This window comes from Brassica oleracea, chromosome C3 (assembly GCF_000695525.1).
Source record: "Brassica oleracea var. oleracea cultivar TO1000 chromosome C3, BOL, whole genome shotgun sequence".
NCBI classification, from domain to species: Eukaryota; Viridiplantae; Streptophyta; class Magnoliopsida; order Brassicales; family Brassicaceae; genus Brassica; species Brassica oleracea.
The window spans coordinates 7,791,233-7,815,686 of record NC_027750.1 but is presented as its reverse complement, the minus strand read 5'-3'; the positions used below and the strand labels follow the sequence as shown (position 1 = coordinate 7,815,686).

The 24,454-nt window shown below is 34.3% G+C and overlaps 5 protein-coding genes across 5 annotated transcripts; 4 read left to right on the top strand and 1 right to left on the bottom strand.

The window, feature by feature from the left end:
* Positions 1–1,412: 1,412 nt before the first annotated feature.
* Positions 1,413–3,323, top strand: LOC106333728 (F-box/FBD/LRR-repeat protein At1g51370-like). The gene is made up of 4 exons (XM_013772148.1): positions 1,413–1,492; positions 1,715–2,614; positions 2,725–2,865; positions 2,968–3,323. Exons 2-4 carry the CDS (start codon positions 1,739–1,741, stop codon positions 3,250–3,252), a joined length of 1,302 nt encoding a protein of 433 aa, XP_013627602.1. The 5' UTR covers positions 1,413–1,492; positions 1,715–1,738; the 3' UTR covers positions 3,253–3,323.
* Positions 3,324–8,369: 5,046 nt separating this feature from the next.
* On the bottom strand, positions 8,370–11,797 carry LOC106336317 (restin homolog). Its single transcript, XM_013775115.1, has 13 exons — positions 11,432–11,797; positions 11,068–11,280; positions 10,887–10,985; positions 10,761–10,816; positions 10,536–10,647; positions 10,235–10,414; positions 10,002–10,142; positions 9,793–9,909; positions 9,505–9,708; positions 9,309–9,422; positions 9,060–9,233; positions 8,870–8,968; positions 8,370–8,799 (listed from the first exon to the last, which is right to left on the bottom strand). Exons 1-13 carry the CDS (start codon positions 11,537–11,539, stop codon positions 8,578–8,580), a joined length of 1,839 nt encoding a protein of 612 aa, XP_013630569.1. The 5' UTR covers positions 11,540–11,797; the 3' UTR covers positions 8,370–8,577.
* Positions 11,798–11,946: 149 nt separating this feature from the next.
* LOC106332909 lies at positions 11,947–13,178 on the top strand. Its single transcript, XM_013771398.1, has 2 exons — positions 11,947–12,191; positions 12,889–13,178. Exons 1-2 carry the CDS (start codon positions 11,964–11,966, stop codon positions 12,985–12,987), a joined length of 327 nt encoding a protein of 108 aa, XP_013626852.1. The 5' UTR covers positions 11,947–11,963; the 3' UTR covers positions 12,988–13,178.
* Positions 13,179–13,805: 627 nt separating this feature from the next.
* On the top strand, positions 13,806–14,441 carry LOC106333945. The gene has a single exon (XM_013772325.1). It carries the CDS (start codon positions 13,806–13,808, stop codon positions 14,418–14,420), a length of 615 nt encoding a protein of 204 aa, XP_013627779.1. The 3' UTR covers positions 14,421–14,441.
* A 6,178-nt stretch (positions 14,442–20,619) lies between these two features.
* On the top strand, positions 20,620–22,301 carry LOC106328883 (CBS domain-containing protein CBSX5-like). Its single transcript, XM_013767420.1, has 2 exons — positions 20,620–21,097; positions 21,171–22,301. Exons 1-2 carry the CDS (start codon positions 20,739–20,741, stop codon positions 22,036–22,038), a joined length of 1,227 nt encoding a protein of 408 aa, XP_013622874.1. The 5' UTR covers positions 20,620–20,738; the 3' UTR covers positions 22,039–22,301.
* The last annotated feature ends 2,153 nt before the right edge of the window (positions 22,302–24,454 follow it).

The following is a 24,454-nucleotide window of genomic DNA, read 5'->3' as shown; positions in this document are numbered from 1 at the left end:
TTATTTATATATCACATTTTAAATAACAATAAACTTTGAGAATTTATAAAAATTATTAATATAAATTATTTAATTGATAAAAACATAATTATTTTATATATACATCACATATTTCACATATTTTATTTTAAAATATCTACAGTCTATAATTTACAGCTACAACAAATTTAACTACATCAAAAGTTTCAGGACAAAAATGTACAGTAACAATTTTACAGTTACAACCAATTTAACTATAGCTAAATTTTTATAGCCACAGTCCAACCAATCACCCCCAATGTTTAAATTTAAAGGATGGTTTAATTTTGCTAAAAAAATAAATCTAAAATCCACAATGTTACTATTGTGATGGAATTTTCTCACCTTTGATTTAAAATTTAAGAAACTAAACATATGTTCACAATCATATTTAATTCAAGAATATGATTATAAAAAGAAAGACGCGCTAAAGATATATCGTACATTGAAAATTCCGGAATATCAGGACAGGTGTTTTATCTACCACATGGAGAAGTCTATGGCTTTGTGTTCTTTGTTTGGAGTTGAATCCCATAAATTCACTACATATAGAGCTTCTTGTATAGAGCTTCGGTGTTTGAAATCATCGCTCAAGTTTGTCAAGTTATGAAATAGAAATGGAGCTAGTAAGAAAATTATGGTCTTTATGTATATATGTGTACGTAGTGTAAAACATTTACGAAAAAATAAATGTCTAAAACAATCAACGATCTTGTTGTATATCTTCAGGATTTACCCGGGGTCGGGACAAAACTAGTTGGTCCCATTCAGAGTTTCAAACACTCACAAGAGGTATTGTCTCTTCTTACATGCAAATTTGAACTTATAATACCTAAACGGGAACATAACTAACAACATTTAAAGTAATTTTATTTGTCAAAACAATGTTAAGTGCATTTTGGAGTTTGGTCGGAAAAGTGATAAGCTAATAAAGAGTATATGAAGGAGAGACATAAAATGTTTCTTTCTTTATCTTATTAGATTTCCGCATAGAAATTTAAGTCAGACGAAGTGCTGTTTCTAGTGGCGGACGGGTGAGTAACGAGTAAGAACCTGCCTTTGGGAGGGGAGCAACACTCTTTATTGCTCTCCTCTCTTTCATCGTAATTGTTACAAATTCCTAAATTTGGATCAATAGTAATATTGAAATGGTTACATTTGGCAAACTCTTTATGATATCAATATATTTGATTTGTCGAAGAACCGACGTCGTTTCTAGGATCACTAACCCGACGCACCGTTTTCATCAAACCATAAACTGCTAGGCGTTTTTGCATTCAACGTGTCCATTTCCCATTTCTCATAAAGAAACCCTAAACTCATACTGGTCACACGAAAGAATCCTATCTTTTACCCTTATCCCTCATCCCTCATATATATACGTTACACAAATCATCTGCTACAGATAAGAAAGCATGACCGTGAAGGCGGCCGATGAGGTTTGATCTTCAGTGCTGATCAAAACTCCATTCAGGTGCGTTCTTCTTCTTTTACTGTTTCTTGAAGGCGGCCTTCTTCTTCTTCAGTGCTAACATCGACCCTCTATCTATCTCTTTAGGGTATCATTTAGACTAGGCTGGTTGAAATTCATATATGACCGAAACTTCTACGCATCGTTATTTCGTGTTTGATTGGAAACTAGATTATATTGTGTCTGTAAATTTCAGTTTAATTTGTCTTAAACTTGATGATGCAGACTAGTTGTGTGACGAAAAAAAAGATGGTGGGTCGAAAGAGAAAAGCAAAAACATGTGACAAAGGGTCACAAAGAAGATGGATATGCCAACTACCCGATGATTTGATAAGCGACATACTTATTCGTGTTCCTACAAAGCATGCTGTAAGAACAGGCGTTTTGTCCGGAACATGGATTAATCACTGGAAGAGTGTTCGTGGATTGGACTTAGACTCCTTTGAATTCTTGGATATGGATACCTTTGTGAGTTTTGTTCAAAGTTTTTTTGATTCACACAGGGAATCAATGATAGACAAAATAAGGTTAAGTGTTCATTATTCTGATTGTAAGTCCCTCCTCACCAAATGGACTGATATTGCGATTAGGCGTAGTGTTCAGCATCTCGATGTTTGTTATTATGGCCCTTATTGTTGCGATGTTACGATGCCCGTCAGTCTATATACATGCAAGACACTGGTGCACTTACGCCTTTGTTGGGTTGTCTTGGCTAACCTGGAGGTTGTTACCTTACCATGCCTTAAGATCATGCATTTAGAATACATTACAGATCTCACTGAGGCAACTGTGGAGAAACTTATCTCAGGCTCTCCAGTTCTGGAAGATTTAACCATTGTCAGAGAAACTCGTGGTGAAAGGTTTATAGAGTTGCGCTCTAATACGCTCAAGAGAATCCACATAGATTCGTATACAGAAGTTGTGATTAATGCTCCTCTACTCGAGTGTTTGAAGACTAGGGGTTACGTATCAAAGAACTTCAAAATCATCAATTTGGGTTGCTCTACCACACTAGAGATTTATGCGGTCTTCCCTCGTCTGACTTGCACCAAAAGATTCATTTGTGATACCCTCACCGATATTCCGAGGTTCAGAGGCATTGTTATAAGTAGTTACATTTTGAAGGTAGTCATGTTATTTAATTTTGAGACCCTTTAATTTTTGAGCATTCCTTTTAATATTCTTTCTCAAAAAGTTTCTAACCAACATTTTGTTTTTGTTTTACTCTTTTACAGAACATCTTTCTACACTCCGAACCGGGACCATTGCTTCAGTTCCGTGACCTATCCCGTTTGCATGTTAAGTTCTCTAAATCCGATCTTGAAATGTTGCCATCAATTCTTGAAAGCTGCCCGAAACTACAATCTCTCATATTGGTAATGAATTGCTTTATAACCCTTCGAGTTATGGAAATTGTATGTGAACAGCTTTTAATTTACCACTTTATTCTCAATTTTTTTTATCTTATGTATTTGCAGGAGTTGATCAAGGACCCGAGTTATAAGAAGAACAGAGAACCGAAGTTGATGTTTTCAACAGTGCCTCCGTGTTTGGTGTCATCACTCAAGGTCGTGGAATTGATACGTTTGATCCCAAAGTATGAAGGAGAAGTAGAGCTAGTAAGATACTTCCTCAAGAACTCACCAATCCTGGAGAAACTAAGGCTTGATACTTACTATACCAAAAAGGGCATGCGTGATTTCCTTAAAGAAGTCGTTGCATTGCCTAGATGTTCTAGCGCTTGTGAAGTCATTGTTCTCTGAAAAAAAAGACATTTCATTTGAGGTAAATTTGGATGTTAAAAACTGGTTGATTTGAGGAATATTTCTCATGTATTAATAACCGTTTTAAAACTTTATTTTGAATTTTATAAACATTTCCGCAAATTATTCAAGCGTTACTTGGGATATTTATATCAATATGTTTTTTTTTTTTTTTTTTTTTTTTTTTTTTTGTAACACGAAATATATTAAAACTCAAAAGTCTAAGTGGTTACAACAGGAGCCATAGTCGAAGATAAGATGAACAACAAAGAGTACATTAAAACAGACGATATGATGTTGGTGGGAGAGGCTTGCTCAATGTGAAGAAATCCTTGGATGATCTTCACTTTTATCCCTGAATTGAAAGCTCCAACAAGCTTGCTATAGTCGTAAACGACGTTGATACACCCAAGCGAATGGGTTTGAACCGAAGTACAGCTAGAACTAGATAAATAGTCGAGCAAACAAACAACCGTATCTCCATCAGTAATCTCTGAGAAGATTATCTGAATCTTATACATAGTAGAGAGCATCTTCAGTGAAACGTACGGTGATCTGGATGGGTCTAACATCATCTCCAGTTCCATAATTGAATTTGATACTATGAAGCTTGATATGGACACATACGGAGGGAAACGTGGTAAGAGACCGCAAGAAAATACCTTTGGGTAGCGACCACTGATATCAGCTCTACCACCGACGATGTTGATCCGGGAGACTAGGTGAATCTCAATCGATCCGGTAATCACACTGTTCGGTGAGCGGGATGGTAAGATGGTTGATGATATCTTCCTCTCCGAATACATAATTGTTTTTGGCACTGAAAATACCAGAATGGATGAGTAAGTCGGAGGAAATTGTCGGATGGAGCACTGATGGTGAAGGCACTTGACAATATAGGAAATGTTTAGGTTAAGGCGCAATACATCAGGGAAGGCCCAAATACTTGAAGAGGCCCAAAAGATTAGGTTTAGGTCAGATGGGAAGCTGGGACCACGGACGCCGCCGCGAGAAGAAGATGGGACACCCACCGGTAGCCGGTTGTATTCATCGGAGCCTTGAGTAGACACGACGGGTCTTGATGGGGAGGAGACAAATCCATCCTCAGAGGAGCCTGCGTTGGAGTCAATGAAGGGGCCGACCAGAGATGGATCAAACGGAGATACGGTGGAGACGGTTTGTAGCAGAAGGCTCGAGTACATCACCCACCATGGCACAGGATCTATTCGACAGTATGAGAGTGGAAAAACATGATTCCCAGTCACCAATTCGTCGGGGGCTGTTGAAGTGCGATGCGGTTGCGGTGTGGGGACATGAGCCCATCGGAGACTGTCTTCAAACAGAGATGTCTTCATTGAAGCTTTAGGCGGCGAATAGAGCACAGATCTGGGCGACGACCTAGGAGAGGTGAGTCTTAGACCAGAATTCCAGAGATTCCCGGAGCCAAAGTCAGAGTTGGGAGAGCTCAAACAACGACCCGAGGTAGTGGCGACAGAGAGAACCGATGGGATGGCGATGTTGAAGATGACGATAACACAGAGCCTGAAGACGACGATGTAAGAAGCAGCGGACGGTAAAAAGCAACTGGTGGAACAGAGAACCCGACGCCGGCGGCCAAAAGCCTCTCCGACGTCGAGGAAGATGGGGTGCGGCACGACCTCGAAAATCGGGACAGAGAGAGATTTTTATATCAATATGTTATTTTTCTTGTTTTTGGCTTGTTAAGTGTTTGTCAAGTTCCACGAAGCTGTTGCGGTAGACATGAACAAAATTAGTTATGTTATGTAGTAGAGGGAACTTATAGTGAGGTCCTATTTTAAATTTGTTTTTTTAACAACTATTTTATTTAAATAAAATGTAAAGTTACAATAAAAATATAGAAAATAACAGAAATACAATCAATTGCAAAGATAAGATTAAAAAACAATACAAGTGTACAACACAAAGATTAAAATCTGTTGAACTTTTCTTCTAATCCATCTTGTTTTTTCTTGTGCAACACCATTTGGTTATTTTCTTTTTGAAGATATTTCAAATTATTTTTTCAAAATTTTTTTTGTTGTATAACATTGACCAGATTCCAAATAATATTTATAAATATTCTTTGAGAAAAAGTCAAATCTATTAATCTACTCAAAAATATATTATTTAATGACAATATTTAATGACATACAACAAAGAAATAGTGGCTGTTATTTAATGATATTTCTACGTAAATCACTCTATGTTTTATATACAATATTTTATTTTTAAGAGATACAAATTTTTGTTTAGCCGTGCATGAAAATATTAGATGAATAGTAGACCATTAATTGATACTGTATCTGTAATATTTAGTTTTTAACAGATAATAGATCACATTATGGTAGTTTCTTGAACCGTTATATTCTAACATTAAGTAACAAAGATAATAGAAACAAAATATATAACAAATCAGTTGCCCAAAACAAAAAAGATAAACAAAATGTGAACATAAAATAAAAACAAAGACATTCAAAAGTCTAAGAAAAATCACAATACAGAAAATAAAATACTTAAACTAAAAAGTCAAAAACAATATTTTTAACCACTCAACTATATCTAATCTATTAATTTAGGTCTTATTTTTATCAACCATTAACAATTCATAGTAAGACCACTTAAAAATTAGTTAATATGATATATTTGATTATTTATATTAATAAGAAACCAACAATAAAATTGATTTTTTTTTTACAATAAGAAATCTGATGAAAAAAAATCTAAGAAAATCTTACTTAAAAATTTAAATATTTTTATAAAATAACATATTAATTAATTTCGTAATTAGTAATAGAATATTATTATAAATCAATGCTAACTAAATTTTTATCATAAAACAAGAAAATTAAAATTATCTACTATTTTTTATAAATTCTATAATTATATTCTGTATTATATAAAAATAGAAGTGCTATATGAATTAAATATGACAAAACTATATTAAATAGGTAAATTAACAAATTTTAGTTTTCTAAATTGTTTCATTTAAATAAATTATCACTCATCATTAAAATGAGTTATATTTGTAAACTATATAATATTTTTATAAAAAATAAATTTATTAACATAGGTTACCTTTATATCTACAACTATATATTATCTTCTTTTTTTGAAACTCTCAACAATATATTGTTTAAAATAATTATATACACTATATAATAATATTTAATAACCTTTAGTTCATATACTATTTAAAAAAATATGTTATTAGAAAAATAAAAAATTTTAGTAATTCATTTAAAATATTATTGACAAATAAAATTTCAATTATAATTTTTGTAAATATAAAAAAATCTGTAAAGAAAATTTAAAAAATATTACCAATTCAAATATTTTTATAAAATAAGTATTAATGTAGTAATAAAAACAATTCAAAATTCATGTCATCTTACAAACTCAAAAATAATAGTGTAATTTTTCAAAGTTTTCTTGACAAAATATAAAATTTTGAAAATAATATTCAACCTCAAAATGATAATATTTTAAATTTTACAAAATATTAAATCATAGATAATAAAGAATAAATTTTGAAATACACTACGAAAAAACAAACTATATATGTTGTAAAAAATTAAAGCAATTTAATATTTTGAAATATTAATAAAAAAACTTAATAGAGAAAAAGACTAGGATAGCACTAGACCAAGTTTTTGTTCTCAAAGTAGCACTCAAGGTTCAAGGTCACAAAAATAGGTTTTATTAAAGAGGTAAATATACAATTATACCCCTTGGGTTAATTAATCCAAACCTTAGGGTTTAGAGTTAAGGAGTGGGGTTTTGGAATTAGGGTTTTAAAATTTTATAAAAAATAAATACAAAAATAAAAAATAAAATTTTTAAAAACAGTTTCAAAAAGTATTTTTAAATTATAAAAAGAAAATTTGAAAAAACATTAAAAAAAAAATTTCAAAAAAAAAGTTATAAAAATTTCGAATCTGAAAACATATAATCTGAAACTATAAAAAAAATTCTTTTTTTCATTTTTTTATTTTTATTTTATTTAGTTTTATTTATTTTTATTTGTTTATTTAATTTTAAACCAAGGGTATTATGGATATTTTACCCTTTAATGAATGTCATTTTTGTGACTTTCTTCTTCTAGTGCTATTTTTGAGACATAAACTTCAAAAAGTACTATTATTGACAATTGCCCAACTTAATATCATAACATCCAAAAAAAATTTGTATCAATAAAATTTACTAAGATAATCCGATAGATGCTATTATGTACAAAATTTACTCAATAATAGAGTTATAATATTAAAACAGTGTTTCTACTTATAAATCCCGTAAAATACTAAAATAATATATATATAACTATATTTTTATGAATACAACATGTAAATATAAACTATCTTAAACATATTTTTTTCTATAATATAAATAAAAATCTAAAATTGTATCATAGCAAAATGTATATATTAAAGAGAAAACATATTTTGAAGAAGGTTATATATTGGGCAAATCTCCAAAATAACATCTTTCTAAGTTTATATCACAAAAATAGCACTCCAAAACTAAAATGACCAAAATAGCACCTTTCTAAGTTTAACCTTTGAAAATTTTTATTTTTTTATTTTTCAAAATTTGAAATCTTATCCCCAAAACCTCATTTTTCACCTTTAAACCCTAAACCTTAAACTCTAAACCTAAACTCTAAATCCCCTAAACTCTAAACCCTAAACCCTAAACCCTAAACCCTAAACTCTAAACCCTAAACCCTATATCCTAAACCCCACCCTTTAACTCTAAACCCTAAGTTTGTGACTTTTGATAAAACATTAAATGCTATTTTTGTGAATTTTGACCTTGAGTGCTAGTTTGGGAACAAAAACTTGATTTAGTGCTATTTTTGTCTTTCTCTTATATATTTGAGTATTTCATATTGTTATTTTATTGTACTTAATTCGAAAATTAGTATATAATAAAATTTAATAACAAAGTACAATATATTAAATAAATCAGTATATATTAATAATATCGAATAAAAATATAAACTATAATATTATAGATACACAATATATTTACAACCAATCATTTAGCTTTGATTTATGTTATGAATACGAATGGTTTAAATATAAATTGGACCAATGAACTAACTATAATTAATCTAGTTAAAAAAGGATAATTATAAAAGCTTTCTGAGGATGCATGAGAGAGTAAAGCATGATAGCAGTAATGTAAATAAAATACTAAATTAAAGTTACTCTCCCAAATTGATTCTCTTTTAATAAGGCATTAAACAAAATAGATAAAAATAAGATAGAAGAATGTCACGCCTTGCTCTTACATGCTGCATTCACTTCAGAGCTTCCTCTGTTGCGGCGCCATGTAATCAGAGCTCTGTCTTCCTCTTTGGACATTCTTCTTTAACCCCTGAGATTGAGCCATAGGAGTCATAGCCACATACATGGAGCTTGGAGATGATGAAACTGCGACTTTGCCTGCTGCTGCTGAAGCTGAACCTGCTACCATTTTCTGCGCACCTTCCCTCACTTGAATGTAGTCGTCCTCTATCATGAATAACTGCAAGCCAAACACAAGTTTAACAGTTTTTTCTTTTAAAATGGTTTGGGGGAATTGGGATGAGACAGACCTCGAGATGGCTAGCAACAAAATCTTCCAGCTTCCCGTACTTCTTCCTGTAATCATGCCAGTGTAGAGGAGCTAGCATTTTGCCCAAACGATTGGGAAGCTGCAAATGACGACGTATTAAACAGTAGATGTTACGAGCAAGACCATTTCCATATTCAATTGTTCACTCTAATTGTGGTTAAGATTCTCACCGTTGAACTGATTCTGATTCTTCCACCAGCTGGTATAGTGCGAACGATGCAAGCCAAAAGCGACCTTTCATCTAGAAGAGCACTCTCCAAGTTCCTCTCAGTTTTACCAGATGAGACTAGAGTTTCACGCGCAACACCATTTGGCTCACCAGGAGAAACCTGACCATTAATCTCCTAGGGAAAGAGATCAGAATATTTTCCCTATAGCCAGAAGAAGCAAATAAAATTTTCTAGATGATACGAGCATACCTCAGGTTTCTGATTGATGACAACGGAATCTAGCCTTAGCGCATCACGGAACTGCGAAGAAATATCCTGAAAGTTAATCTCTGACGCATTGGATCCATTTCCAGATTCCACCACCTGTTAAGAGGTAACTCTCTTATGATATAGTATCGTTTTGAACAAGTATATTACAACATGTAGTAACAAAAGCATCCCCTACCTGTTCATTAACAGAGGATGATGGTGTGGTTGATCCGAATTGTGCTCCATGGCTAGTTTGAACATCGAGATACCCTTGATCAAGGGACTGTCCATTGGTAGGCACTTGGTGTTCACTCTTCTCATCAGAACTTACTAAGCCATGTATAACTTGAGATGGATGCACATAATTCTGCCTAGGCATCTCTCCACTAGCTGGTACAGCCTGAGAAGAAACCATGAAAGACTATATACGGTTACTAACTGTTGATTATAGTGAAACAAAAAGATGCATTCATTAATCTCACACCTTTTGCTGCAGTAACACTGATTCTGGAACATGAGGTGGAGGTCCCCGAGGTTGAAGAAGCTCTTGTTGATGCATGGCAAACGAATGCAGAGGGTTCATCTGACCCGCTTGAATGTTCTACAAATACTCACAAGAGAAAAGACAACTGAATATTCTATAATTTCACTTTTGCTTGACAATTTTTAGCATTCTAACGCCTTAAAATGTACCTTGATTTGGTTCCCACTGTTCTGGATAATCTGGGAGGCACCATTGGGGTTTGTTTTAGAGCAACCTCCTTCCTTTACATTGGCAAGCTCATGCTGAAGCTGTTGCACTGTATGCAAATGCAATCTCTCCATCTCCGCAAACTGAACTCAGTGAGATTGAACAACATAAGATAAAGACTAGAATTATCACGAGAAGAGAGAAAAAAAAACTGGAAGATAATCAGATAAGCAACCTGTCTTTGGCAACCAAGCCAGAGCTGGTTATACTGCTCAGTACGTTCTCGCAACTCAGCCTGCAAAGAGTGGTTTGTAGATGATTGTAAAGCATCCATCTCTTGGGCACGCGCAATCCAGCCTTGCGCTTCCCTCAGTTGCTCATCCTTGTACATGATTGTTTCTTGAGCAATCCTATTCTACAAGCCATTAAGGATAAAGACTCTGTTGTTAGTGTACTCAAAACTTCAAACATGGCACTGAGATATAACTGCAAGTTGCATAATTTGATCGTGTAACAAAAAACACTGGAAAACTAACCTGTTCCTGCAATTCAGCGAACTGTCTCTCTTTCTCTTGAACATGCTCCTGAAGTTCAGATATTTTGTGTAAACTTTGGGACATCTCAGCTTCAGAGTGATCACGCTCCCTTCTGCACGAACAAAAAAAAACGTAGCTTATTAAATATTTTGAAACCACAGTCCAACAAAACATTTTATCTAACTGCAATGTAAAAGACCTTAACGAAGAGAATAAAGACAGCACCTGAGAGTAGCAAGTTCTTTGTTTTGTTCTCTTAGCAGACCCTCTTTCTCCCAGGCCTGTGAGGAAGAGTTACAAGCAAACTTAGCCTCAAAACCATTCAGATCAACTCATATCTAGAGAACATACCGCTTCATTATCAAGCTTAACAGCATGAAGCTCCCTTTCTTTCTCTTCTAGCTTCCTCTCCATCTCCCGAATAGACCTATCATTCTCACGAAGTTGCTCCTATAAAAAAATTCAAAAAAACATTCCTTTATATCTTCCATCCACAAAACATCAAAGCGCACTATCAATACGAGATCCAAACCTGCATCCTAGCAGCAGCATTCTCATACTCAGCAGAACGAGACTCAAAGGTCCTCTGGATCTCCATAGCCAACACCCGAGCTCGGAGGTCAACCTCCTGCTGCTGAAGCTCCCCTTGTTGTCTAGAAAGGGCACGAATCTGCTCCAAGACTTCACCATCATCCATCGTGATTGAGTAGTAATCCAAATCACCACCAGCAGCCTCTCTACCATTCTGCAATATATCAAAAAGTAAAGTGAGAAACAAACCCAAAGGTAAAACAAAAAAAAAAACAAAACTTTCCCTCAGATTTCAATCATACGAGCTGTGATTGACTTCTGGGTAACAGTATCATACGAGCAGAGAGAGAGGGGCGGCGCATTACCACGTAATCAGTGGCGTTTCCGAAGTTGTGAGAATCGGAAACGGCGCGCCACTCTTTCCTAGAGGAGGAAGAGTTCTGAAGAGACCCGCTACGAGTCTCGTTCTCCATTAGAAAAGAAGCCCTCACTTAAGATCCAAAGAGGAAAAACTAGGGTTTTATCGGAAATGGTGAGTTGACCTCTAGCTAGACTTAGACGAAGAAGATGACGGATAGGGATTACGATTGAGGAAGAGAGTAGCTGAGGAAAGGTTTAAAGGAACGAAAATGGTTGGAGATGATTGACGCGGAAGAGACGATCGAGAGAAGAGAGACGACGACTCGGAAACTGTGTGAAGAAACTCTACAGTCGCATCAAATGATTCGTCTATTTTTCTACTCCCTCTGGAGTGAAGATCGTGTTTCTGTTTCGTTTGGGCCTACTCTTGGGCCTAGTTATCTCCAGCCCATTATCCAGGTTCGTTTAAGAATAACTAAACCGGTTATCTCGTTGAAGGCAAAGTGAACCTAAATTAGTCGGTTCGATTTGAGAGAGATGAAGGGATCATCTCAGGGAAACGACGTCGCTTTCAGATTCGGGGCTGGTCTCCTTAAGCAAATTCGATTTGGGAGCGATTTGAGAAGGAAGAGGAAGAAGAAGATGGGGTACGTGTTGAGGGTGAGAATGGCATCTTTCTTCGCCGGAGCTGCGACTGCGTCTTTCATAGGCCTCTATGTTCTCTATAAGGATTACAAAGTCGCTAACGAATCCATTTCTCACCAGGTTTGTAATCGATTTCGATTTCTCTTTTATCGTATCGGATCCATTTCTTTAGGTTCTCTTTTCGGAGAATGATAGGTTCTGTTTGCCAACAGCCTGAATCGATACACTTCGTTGGTTAAGAAGAGATTTATGAAACTCAATCGATTCAGCTTAGTATGCAAACCTGTTGACCATTGTATATGAAGGAATCACACAGTTATGATATTTCATATTGTGTTGCCGTTTAGCGTTTGTTAGATTTGGTCATTTACAAGGTACATACATGCTTGAGTTTCATACCCGTTAGTGCTATGCATTTACATCATCAAGCTTTAGAACAGCCTCCTAGTTCTATGTAAATCTTGAGAATGAGAAAACCTTCAAGCATTTGATAATAATGGTGAATACTCTGCTAGAGTTGAATCACACAATGGTCATCATTGTAAATTTTCTATGTAGCTTCAGTGGACATATCTATTCGTTATACTGCGTTTGCATTATTTGAAACTGCTTTAGGATTAGTTTTTTTTTCTTCTTCTTTTAGAAACTTGAGATGCTGAAGGGTGTTAACCTGAGAAATGTGAGTATTGATCGAGTTGAGGCATGGCCGTTATCATTGTTAAAATTAGCAGCATTTTCTTCTCTCTGTAGCTTTAACTATATATATTAGAATACCGGCATGATTACTGACTGTAGATACCATCTCTGTTTTCTTCAGGCAAAGGCTTATCATGACTCTCTGGATAGAAGGATCTCTGCTCTTGAAAGTTTGAGACAAACTGAAGCTCCTCAGCTTCCCGAGACAACAACTGATTAGTTTCTGTCTCCTACATTGATACTCTTTGCTTTGCTGATGATGGTGTTGAGTTGAGATGCTTTTTTTTTTGCGTTTATGAATAACTTGGAAGTTCTTGTATGACTACTGTTTATCAAACAATGAAGTTAAGGTGGTCTACAATGGATTTAAACTTGCTGTAATACTTGCAATGAAAAATTGTGTTTTGATCTTTAAGACAGCAGAATCCTTCTCTTCAGGCAGATCAAGTTTATACATGATTCATGTGTTTTCCTCACTAAAACTCTAGTGTACTCAGTGGAAATACACAACACCAAATTTAGGTAACGGAAGGACAGTATGTTCAAGTTCATTCAGTATAAAAGATGAAGAAAACCAAAAACTATAATTAGAAACATAACGTATTAAGTTTAGATTTCACATGTTCAGATTTGTTTTTCTCATGGGGTTTATATTTAAAATATACAAGTATGCTACAAAATATTTAAGTACAGGGTTTTCTATTGTAAGATAAAAGATGTTACAGAGTTGAGTCAACTTATTTATTACAAAAAAAAATAGCTAACACATATTTATTTGAAATAATTCGTAAAAACGTATATGCAATTTGAGTGAGTCGGTTTGTAAAGTGTAACACCTCCATGTTTTCAATTCAAAGATTAATTGTCATAACAGTCACAGACGAATGTAACTCTCCTGGTGAATTTACCTACAAACTACGTTCAAGTTGAGATAGCCTATAAATTGTTAGTTTCTTGTCCCACCAAAATCATCTAATCAAGCAATTCACTATATATCCTTAATATTATAAATAAAAATATAAGGAAACAACAGGTGCAATGGAAGGTAAGATTGAAATTATCTTTTCCATGGTTCTAGTCATTGCCACTATTCTTATGAGGCCGGGGCTAGCCGAAGTCCAAACCACACCTCGATTTCCTTCCATTCCTGGTTCTCCCATCGATATCACAAAGTGTTGGTCATCACTTACCAGCATTCAAGGTTGCGTAATGGAAATCTACAAATCTGTTGTAACGGGTAAGTTTGAAAACGTTGGACCAGCTTGCTGCAAGGCTTTTACGGATGTTGATGCAAAATGTTGGCCAACAATGTTTCCTCTGAACCCATTGTTCCCTCCTCTTATCAAGGATGGTTGTTCACGCATCAGCGGAGCTACACCATCACACACAACACTCAAGTTTCCTGTGTTTCCTGGTTCTCCGGTCGATCTCACAAAATGTTTGTCATCACTCGTCAGCGTTCAAGGTTGCGTAACTGAAATCCACAAATCGCTTCTCACAGGGAAGTTTGATAATGTTGGAGCTATGTGTTGCAAGGCGTTTTTGGCTATAGATGCCAAATGTTGGCCACAAATGTTTCCGCTAAATCCGTTCTTCCCTCCTCTTCTCAAAGATGGATGTTCTCGCATTGCAGTCGCTCCCACACACAAATGAATTAACTATATGGAACCACTATTCAAGATGCTTATCATAGATTATACTTAATTATATTCGATTATTCGAGAGTTCCATTTATCATGGCTGCTCTAGGTTTTATCTACACTAATATTAAATTTTAAGTTTCTGTCAAAATCTTACAGCTTTCATCTATTTTGAAACCATTTATTATTAAGAAAATCATTATTTCAGTAAGAGATGTTTTCTGGTTTAAAAGTAGTAGAGCTTTTGATCCCAACAAATATATAAATATAAATAATTTGACTCGCATTAGCTGCTAGCTATCGCAATTGATCATTTTCTTTTCAACAGCATAGTTGCCTAAACCACAATTTAGAGGTGGCTAAAAGATTTTAAACTATTCTTAATTCTAGCTATTAGTTCCATAAACTCAATGTAAATTTGGAGAGTATAAAATGTTATTAGATAAATTATTGGATGTTATGTGTGGTATAATAGTAATGCATAGACGACGACACACAAAATGTTGGCTCTACCAGACTACCACGTTAGACATGGGAGAAATTGTTCAAAATCTCTTCCATGACACATTATTTTGGCTCTACGTGCAAATTGCAGTTCTTTTTATGTCAGAAAATAATATTTAAAAATCAAGCAAAACAAAACTTGGCCAACTTGTTCCATGTCGTACGACTTTTTAAGGTTTTCAAAACAAGAACGTGTTTTTTATACGTCAAGTTCAAACGACATGACAAGACAAAAGTTGGCAGTAGTTACAAAGTTATTTTGGGAGTGCTAGGCCATACTGGTCAGCTTTTTAGCATCTTTTTGGCTTGAGCAATAATAAATCTAATCAATGTTTACTTTATAATATATTACTTTAATCAAAATCTTCAGTAATAACAAAATCTAAGAAAAAAATAATATAGTTACAAAGTTATTATTTTGGGAGTGCTAGACTATATTAGTTAATCAGCATCTTTTTGGCTTAAACATACATAATGTGTACTCAGGGGCTGAGAATCTGTCACTGGATTGATACTGTTAGAATTATATAGAAAAAGTCGACTAATAATTTAGATATTGTATATTCATGCATAATGTGTACTCAGGGGCGGAGAATGCGTTACAAATGAGCGAGAAAAACGTGAAGGGCATAAGAAAAAATGGCTCAATCGGTGACAGCTTGTTAGTTGTTAGAGTAAAAAAAAAATCTAAATGTGAAAGTGTTCTATATAATAATATACAACCTCTAAAAGCGGCGAATGTGCATCCCTTTTGCATTTTTAACCATAATATCGCAGTCAAATAAATATTTACAAAGTTGATCAGCTCCAATCACAGAAACAAGCTCAGATCTTCCTTCTGGGATACGCTCAGATCTTACGGTGCGGAGCCACCTGAGGATTGGTCGTCTACTCCACCACCCCCTCCTCCTCCTTTGAACGCTTCTCCTCCAAACAACATCGCTCCAGCTTCTAACGGCGCTGTTAAAATGGATACTTCTCCGTTGCCGGATGCAGCTAAAAATGGATACTTCCTGCTTACAAGTCTTGTTCGGAGTATGGACCAATGAAACGTGTGTGGTGAGATATTTCACAATAGTATGGACCATAACGTGTTTGATATTTCACAAGTATGGACCATGGAATTTGTATGTGTGTGATATTTCACAATATTATGGACCATGGCAAGATTGTTGCTCCAAAATAAGTTGTAGTGATGTGTTGTTGTTTTTTTTTCAATTCAAAGAGTTGTAGATATGTGCTAGCTATGTAACTTCATCTGTTTATTTTGTGCAAACTTCTCTTTTAGGGTTTATAGTTATATGTTCCTTTTATAACGGATCTAAATAAATAGATATTTCTTATGAAATTAAAATAATATAATATTCATTTTATTCTATACGATATAGAAGATTGAATGGAAATATAAGATTCTTTATCTTTGGGGTTGATTGGTAACTGCTGTGATTTCATTTTTTGACCGTAGAAATATTGCTGTGGTTTTTATTGCTTTGGCTTTAGATTTTTAATTTTTAAAAATCTTTAAATATGGGCTGTAGGTTTTTGTCTCTCTGCAGAGAAATTGTAAAGACATAATTTCAAAAAAGTGCTGTGGATTTTATAAAAAGGCTGTGAACTTAAAAAAAAATAGAAATCAAGATTGGTGTAGATTTAGTGCTCTAGAAAGAAATGAGGCTGTAGAGAGCACTCACAGCCACTACCAATCACACCCTATAACACATTTTTATTTCTTTGTTATTTTCATTCTCATCATCTAGATATGATGATCTTATGAGAAAACGTCCATTGAGGTGGATCTAGCAAATATTACAATTTTTTAACCAAATGTGCATGAAGCATTAGAGATCAAACCATCTGAGTCCTCAATTTTCAATTAAAACTAATGAAAATAATATTTCTCTGTATGTGGCACTTGTTCCACCTAGGTCCGTCTGGAATTGACCATATTAGTTTTTTTTTTAAAGATGACATAAAAATCTGGTAAATTTGTAATGGTAGAATCTATTGTTGTCAAGAGATTGATGTTTTCTTTTATCAAAAAAAAAAGTGATTGATGTTATTACATTAATCTTGAATTAAATATCCAGAATATACCAATTTATTTTGCAGATTAGTTATTGTTAGTGCAAATTTTTTATTGAAGGAATTTCTGTAATATAAATATTTTTTCATTGGCACAAATCAAAACAGTAATGTTCTTTATCAGCATTTGTTACATATATTATTTTTAATTCTAAACATCTAACAATAATAAAAGGGGAATATGGTGCAAGGAGAAGCATGCCACGTCAGTTTAAAAAATCAACCAATATGGATTCTCTATTTTGCCATGTCAAATCGTCTTTCATTTTAAATAGTTTTAACCGGGCCATTCATGTGGGTTGCTCAATATTTCGAATTGGCCCATTTTAAATCCACCTCTCACATACCTATTGATTGTTCTTTGTTGATCTCCGACTCTTCAAATACGTCTTGGTCGTTCCATTTATCTGCAATTCACTGTATCCAAACCCAATCTTTTTCATTCAATTATGTTTTTAATCCGGAACCACGATTTTGTTCTACCTCCTTTTGTTCCTCCTCCTCCTCCTTTATAAATCCCCTCATCCAATGGTTCTTCTAATCAAAATTTTCCACTGAAAAATATAAAGCAATAGCTATGAACTCTGTTAAGTCCACCGGAATGGCTCCCGCTACCACCAGAAAGGCTTCCCGCTCCCGTCGCCATGTACTTTAATTTATTTGTTTGATATGGAATCTCTTATCTCTTACGTCTCCTGTCGATTTTATGATTTGCTTATGTGAAACTGGGACTATAAATAGTTTGATCTCATGTGTTTTTTTGGTTGTAGAAGATAGTTTATAGATCGGCTAATTTAAAGGGGTTAATCTGGTCCAGAGTTGATGATCTCGACAAACTTCATTTCCGACATTCTGAGTCTAATACTGACTAAGAATGTGTTTTCTAATCTTTTTTGTACACTGGTATACGACCTCAAAAGTAATTACGCGAAGACCTTGAGTCGGAACGATGTTAAAAATATTGTTAATACAGGTTTTTATACTCTTGGTGATAGCTTTTGTGTGTTTGTTACTGCAGGTGCGAAGGGGAAGTTCTTTGGTGAATTTGATATCTCTGGTTTCTGTGAAACACAGAAAGGGGCAAGTATGTTTTAGTGTCGTGCTATCTATGTTGATTGTATTGGCGTTATGTATTGATGTTTGTACTGATATATATTAATTTGGTCAGGAAAAAAACAGAAGGTTAGATACATATCAATTGACATCATAACCGATTTGCTTGAAGGTTAGCTTCCTAACGTACCGGTTTAATTGGATGCGTTGATGTGTTTCTGAGGGGTTGATCAAAATTTTTTTATTGGATTTCAGCTATAAGGGAACCTTCGGTCGCTGCCAACAAATATAGTAAGCAAAAAGTTTACAGTGACCTATTATGTCTATATATTTGAAGCAAACAACTACCATTAGTCGTGCATCTGTCTTATGTGACTTTGTCTGCAACGAAAACCAGTGGTCTAAGCATTAATCCTCTTTTTTCATCTCTTTTTCCCACGGTGCAGTACTGTTACATTCTATTTACTTTATTATTTGTTTTATTGACATTTCTATTCTCCATGTTTTAGAGCATACGACTTTTAGCTTGATGTCAGCAGATAAAGAGGAAATCAGTAAAATGCATACAACAACAAAAGAAACTGTCATAGTCATCCATGAGCTAAAAGATTAATTTCGTAGGAGGAAATCTTTACAAGGTTTACAAGATGTGAAATCCAGTGGAATTGTGATCTAACTGAATAGGGATGGTGAGTCTTGAAAAAGAGGATATTGGGCTTGCTCCAGGATATGCCGGCTGGGAGAAACTATCTATGTCCTTAAAATTTGATAGGATGCTGTTGTAACTTTCTGACTGATATAGTCTTGTGCTTTGTTACTAGCAGGAATTTTTTTTCCTTTATTTTTTTCTAACACAATAGCAGAAAAGTTACATGTCCTTTTTTCATCATCATTTTTCTCCTCTCAGTGAACTTTCTCTATCTGAGCTACTAAAATTTTATAAGTTAGAATATAATATAATACATGTCATTTATATCATATATAGTATAGAACAATATAGAGTTTGAAAGCTATGAAAACTAAGGAACAAAATATAAGTTAAATAGATATGAATGATATTTTAGAAAAATTAAATTATATGACAAAAATGAGAACAATTAAATAATAAAGTCAAATCCAAAATGCTGTAATATATATAATATAATATATATATATATATATATATGTTAGGAATATAATGTAATATTATATCTATATTTAACAAAGGCTGCATACCCGTAAAGTTAATTACATCAATTAATCTATTTAGTCAATTAAAATATACAAAATACGGAGTTGGTACTTTCTTCTTTAGATAAAAGAAAAAAATGTGAATTTTCATTTAAAAAAAAATTAAGTTGTAAGTTTAATAATGGTTAATTATTTTTTCATCTTACTCACAGTTCTGTATATAATTTTGATTATAAAATATGACAATATCTTTTCTAATGATTTTAAATTTGCTTTACAATATAACCAGTTTCAATATATGTATATGTATGTGTATATATATTAAAATAAAAACTCGCAAATTTTAGAATAGCAGCCCTTACTAACGCTTAACTCATTAATTATTTTATTCCTACAGATTCAAAAGAACCGATCATGTCAAGAAAAAAATCGTGTAAGAGAAAAATATTTGTGAAGATGGATATTTGGGGTTTTAAAAGTATTTGTGATCTGATATATATCGTCGAGATAATAATAATTATATCCAATCCACTATGTATCTATTTGGATATTTGGTATTCGAATATCCAATTTTTTTTATTTTAATTTTGATTCGAATAAATTAAATTAAACTAAAAATAAGTACAAAATCCAAAAGTATTATAAAATAATAATATTTATTACAAAATATTACTTTTAGCATATTGATGACGAAATGATTGATTTAAAGCAGAATACCTTTAACTTATTTGTTTTAAAGGTGATTTCTTGTATTCATGTATATGCTAAATATTTATGTTTGTCTCATTTTCTTACCATCTGGTAAAAGTTAATCATAATTAATTTTTAGCTATGGTCTAAAATCTGTCAAGGACGATATTAGTCGGATGTGCAGGGAATCAGTTAAGGCTTTTTCTTCTTTGTTGAGTGATTTCTTTAGTTCATTGATTACGCTAATATACTTCAAATATTTTCTTGCTAATTACAGACGTAATTTCTGAGCTTCTGCTTGCCAAACAATATGTTGAACTACTGCTGATGTACTTTCATGATTATAATTATTCAATTCTATAACCGTTTTCTTCATATGTGCTCGGATTTTGGGCCAGAATTTATTGTATTACTCTTTATATATACTATAAAATATATTTTTTTAGAGTAAAAAAGTCTATCAACTCAATACTTCTTCTGGAAAAACATACATCAGAATTCTACTTTTTGGAAAAAAAATTAGCAGATCTTACGTAAAAAAAATTGAAAAAACTAACAAATTAAAACGGAATTACCGCGCGTAGCGCGGAAAAATCTCTAGTTATAGTAAAAAATAATCTACCTGTCATGAGCACAACACAACAAACAAAAAAGGTCAAAAATCTATCTGTACACAACCATAAATCAAGCAGCCTTTAACAGAGTTCTGTCCATGTACTTTTACACCGTACCCATCTCTTCTCCTTCTTTATAAAGACACACTCTCTCTTCTACCGCATCGTTCTTCTTAACATTCTCCTTGCGAAACCAAAATTTTAAATTCTTTCTTTATATGGCACTAACCCTTTTGTCCCACGAGGTATCCGATCTCTGCATCGGCAAACCGCCGCTAAGGTGCCTCTCCGCCGTCACAGCCACCGTCGCTGACGCCATCGCCGCCCTCAAATCATCCGACGAGCCTTTCCTCAGCGTCTGGAGCTGTAACCACGACGAAACCAACGATGATAACAACAAGTGCGAGTGCGAGTGCGAATGCGAGTGTGTGGGTAAGATCTGTATGGCAGATGTGATCTGTTACCTAACTAAACACGACAACAAGGCTTTGTCTCTTTCCTCTGTTTTGGAAGCTTCTGTCTCTGTTCTTCTCCCCAAATCTAGTTCCATCGTCGTTTATGTCCAATCTTCTTGCAAGTACGTCACCAAATCTCAGTTTCTGTTTTTTTTTTTTTTTTCTGTTCGTGAGATTAATGATTTGATCTTATAGGTTAATTGAAGCCATTGATCTGATAACCGGAGGAGCACAGGATCTGATCGTTCCGATTCAGACAAAACCAAACACAAAGAGGAGACAAACCCGAAACGCTGTCGTTTCGCTAACCGCCACCACAACGACAACAATACACAAGAACAGCCGCCAGTTCTGTTGGATCACACAAGAAGACATCATCAGATTCCTTCTCGACTCCATCAGCGTCTTCTCTCCGTTACCGTCGCTCTCCATCTCCGACCTCGGCGTGATCAACAGCACGCACGCTATCCTCTCCGTAGATTACTACTCCTCCGCGTCCTCCGCCGTCACCGCCATTTCTAGCGCCATCGCGGATAACATCTCCGTCGCGGTGGTCGACGGTGAATGCGATGGAGAAGATCCACGTGCGGTGTTAATCGGCGAGATATCTCCGATGACTCTTGCTTGCTGCGACGAGTCGGCTGCAGCAGCGGTTGCTACGCTCTCGGCCGGTGATCTGATGACATACATTGACGGTAGTGGTCCGCCGGAGAGTCTTGTGAGAGTCGTTAGGAATCGTCTTGAAGAGAAAGGTTTGGTGGGTTTGATCTCGCTGGTCGATTCTTTGTCGGGTTCGTCGGGGTCTTCTTCGTCGGATGAAGAGGCTCCGGCGGGGAGAGCGAAGTCGTATGGGAGGTCGGTGAGTAGTGCGGCGAGGATGGCGAGGAAGTCGGTGGCGATAGTGTGTAATCGGAGAAGCTCGTTGATGGCTGTGATGATACAAGCTATCGCTCATAGGGTGAGTTATGTGTGGGTGGTTGATGAAGATGGTTGTTTGGTTGGTATGGTCACTTTTGTTGATATATTGAAGCTTTTCAGAGAGTTTTTGGATGATCAAAACTAATCATCATCATTAGTTTGATTACTTTTTTTTTTTTGTTAGAGTTTACATTAAACATACAACCAAATCAAACGTTGAATTAGTTTCTTTTGGTGAAGGATGCAATAAGATTAGAGTTCTTATTTTACCAAAAAAAAAGAAGAAAGATTAGAGTTCTTTTATATATCATAAGACCACAATTCTTGAAGAATATTTCGGTTCTTGTGTTCCTAAATCTTGATTTTTTTTTGGATCTCAGTGACAGTCTTGAATCTTTATTTTCAGTTTATAATCTCTCTTGCTACATGGACCAATGTTTGGTAAGAGAACTCGAGACCAAAGATTCACTTTCTCCTCCAAAAGATTTATTGCTAACCAAAACCAAGGGATCTTTAAATTCTTCTTTTCGGAGTGCATATCACACAAACTATAATAATTTATTGGATTTATTCAAAGATTATGTGTTTTGATTAGGTACACATTATGCTGATGAACTTTAATCAGTGATAATGTTTGTAGACCACGTAAATCAGCTGCAATTTGGGTCTCACGTCTAATTCTAAGCTCAGAGAAAGCATAACGTTGATGAGTCTATCCTGCCTAAAGCTTTCTAAGATCATGGTTAACCCGGAATTCTTAGAGCGGGGTTCTTAGCGGAAGTTAAGAAACAGTTTCTTAACTTCCGCTAAGAACCCCATCCTAAGAACCCCGGGTTAATCATGCTCTAAGGATATTATAGAATTTAAATGAACGATAGAAACAGAACAAGCCATCAAGAGTACGTGAATCGTGATGTTGATTGAATAAAATGAAGGATTGACTCTCTTTAGTTAATTAGTACACACTTGAATAGTACACATTTGAAATCCGGATACATTATGTCCAAAGATTTTGTTTTAAAGTTGTACAGCTAGCTAGGTGCTAAAGTCCTAACGCGGTTTGTTAAATGCCACGTGATATTAAAATTGTCTATTCCATTTGGTACATGTGTTTAATATGTGGTCTCGTGTGTCTTTGTTCGTTTTGGTTGTGAAAGTCAAGGGTGTGCACTTCGGTTATTTTTTCGGTTCGGTTCGGATTCGGTTCGGTTTGGTTAGTTTGGTTCTAGTATTTTTCCAACTGAAGTAAACCATAGTTAGTTTGGTTCGGTTTGTGTTCGGTTTGTATTCGGTTCGGTTTGTTTTTTTGGATTGGTTTAATTAGATTCTTCTTAGTTTAATTTTTCTAAGAGAAATTAAGTTTTACAACATAAATTATGTAACCATAAATGTGAGCTAAATTCAATATAAAACTTAAACAAAATTAAAACAAATGAAAATTAACTAAAGTAAAAAAACCCAACATCATTAGTAATGTATCTTATCTCATAAAATCAAAAAGCCTGCAATGAATGAAATATTTTAAATCAAATATTTTGATGATTACATATTAGGTTAGAAGAATATACTGTATGTTAATGAATAAAAATGAAAAATATGTGGTTTATTATTAGAATTTTAGTATATTGGTATTACTAATATTTTTGATTTAAATAATTACAAAAATACATCGGTTTCTCGGTTCGGTTTGGTTTTAAATCGAACCGAACCAAACCATTCAGATTAGGGAAATCTTCAACCGAATGGTTTGAAATAGACTTCGGTTCGGTTTGAATTGGTTTCGGTTCGGTTGGTTCGGTTTGACTCGGTTTGGTTCGGTTTTTTGGCCACTCCTAGTGAAAGTTGGCTGTTTTTTTTTTCAGAAAAAAGAGGAGAAAGTTAGCTGAATAATTAAACGTTGAAATAATTTTGGATGATCAAAACTAATCATCAATCATCATCAGTTTTTTTGTTAGAGTTTACATAAACATACAACCAAATCAGACGTTGAATTAGTTTCTTTTGGTGAAGGATGCAATAAAATTAGAGTTCTTTTATATTAACATAAGACCAAAATTCTTGAGGAATATATTGGTTCTTGTTTTCTTATATCTTGATTTTTTTTTGGATCTCAGTGACGGTTTTGAATCTTTGTTTTCAGTTTATAATCTCTCTTGCTACATGGACCAACGTTTGATAAGAGAACTCTAGACCAAAGATTCACCTTCTCCTCCAAAAGAGTTATTGCTAACCATAATCTTTGTATTCGTGTTTTAGTGCATACAATACAAAATGATATTATTTAAACTATTAGTACATTGGATCTGTTCAAGAATGAGCACGAATGAGTAATAACGTTTGTACACCACGTATATCAGCTGCAATTTGGGTCTCACGTCTAGTTATAAACCTAAAATGAAAAAGTTGATGAGTCCTGTGCCTAAAATCTTTGTAAGGATGACAATATTGAATCTAAATGAAAAATAGAAACAGAAAAAGACATTAAGAGTAGGTGTACGTGATGTTGATTGAAGAATATGCAAGATTCATTCTCTGTAGTTAATTAGTACACACTTGACTTC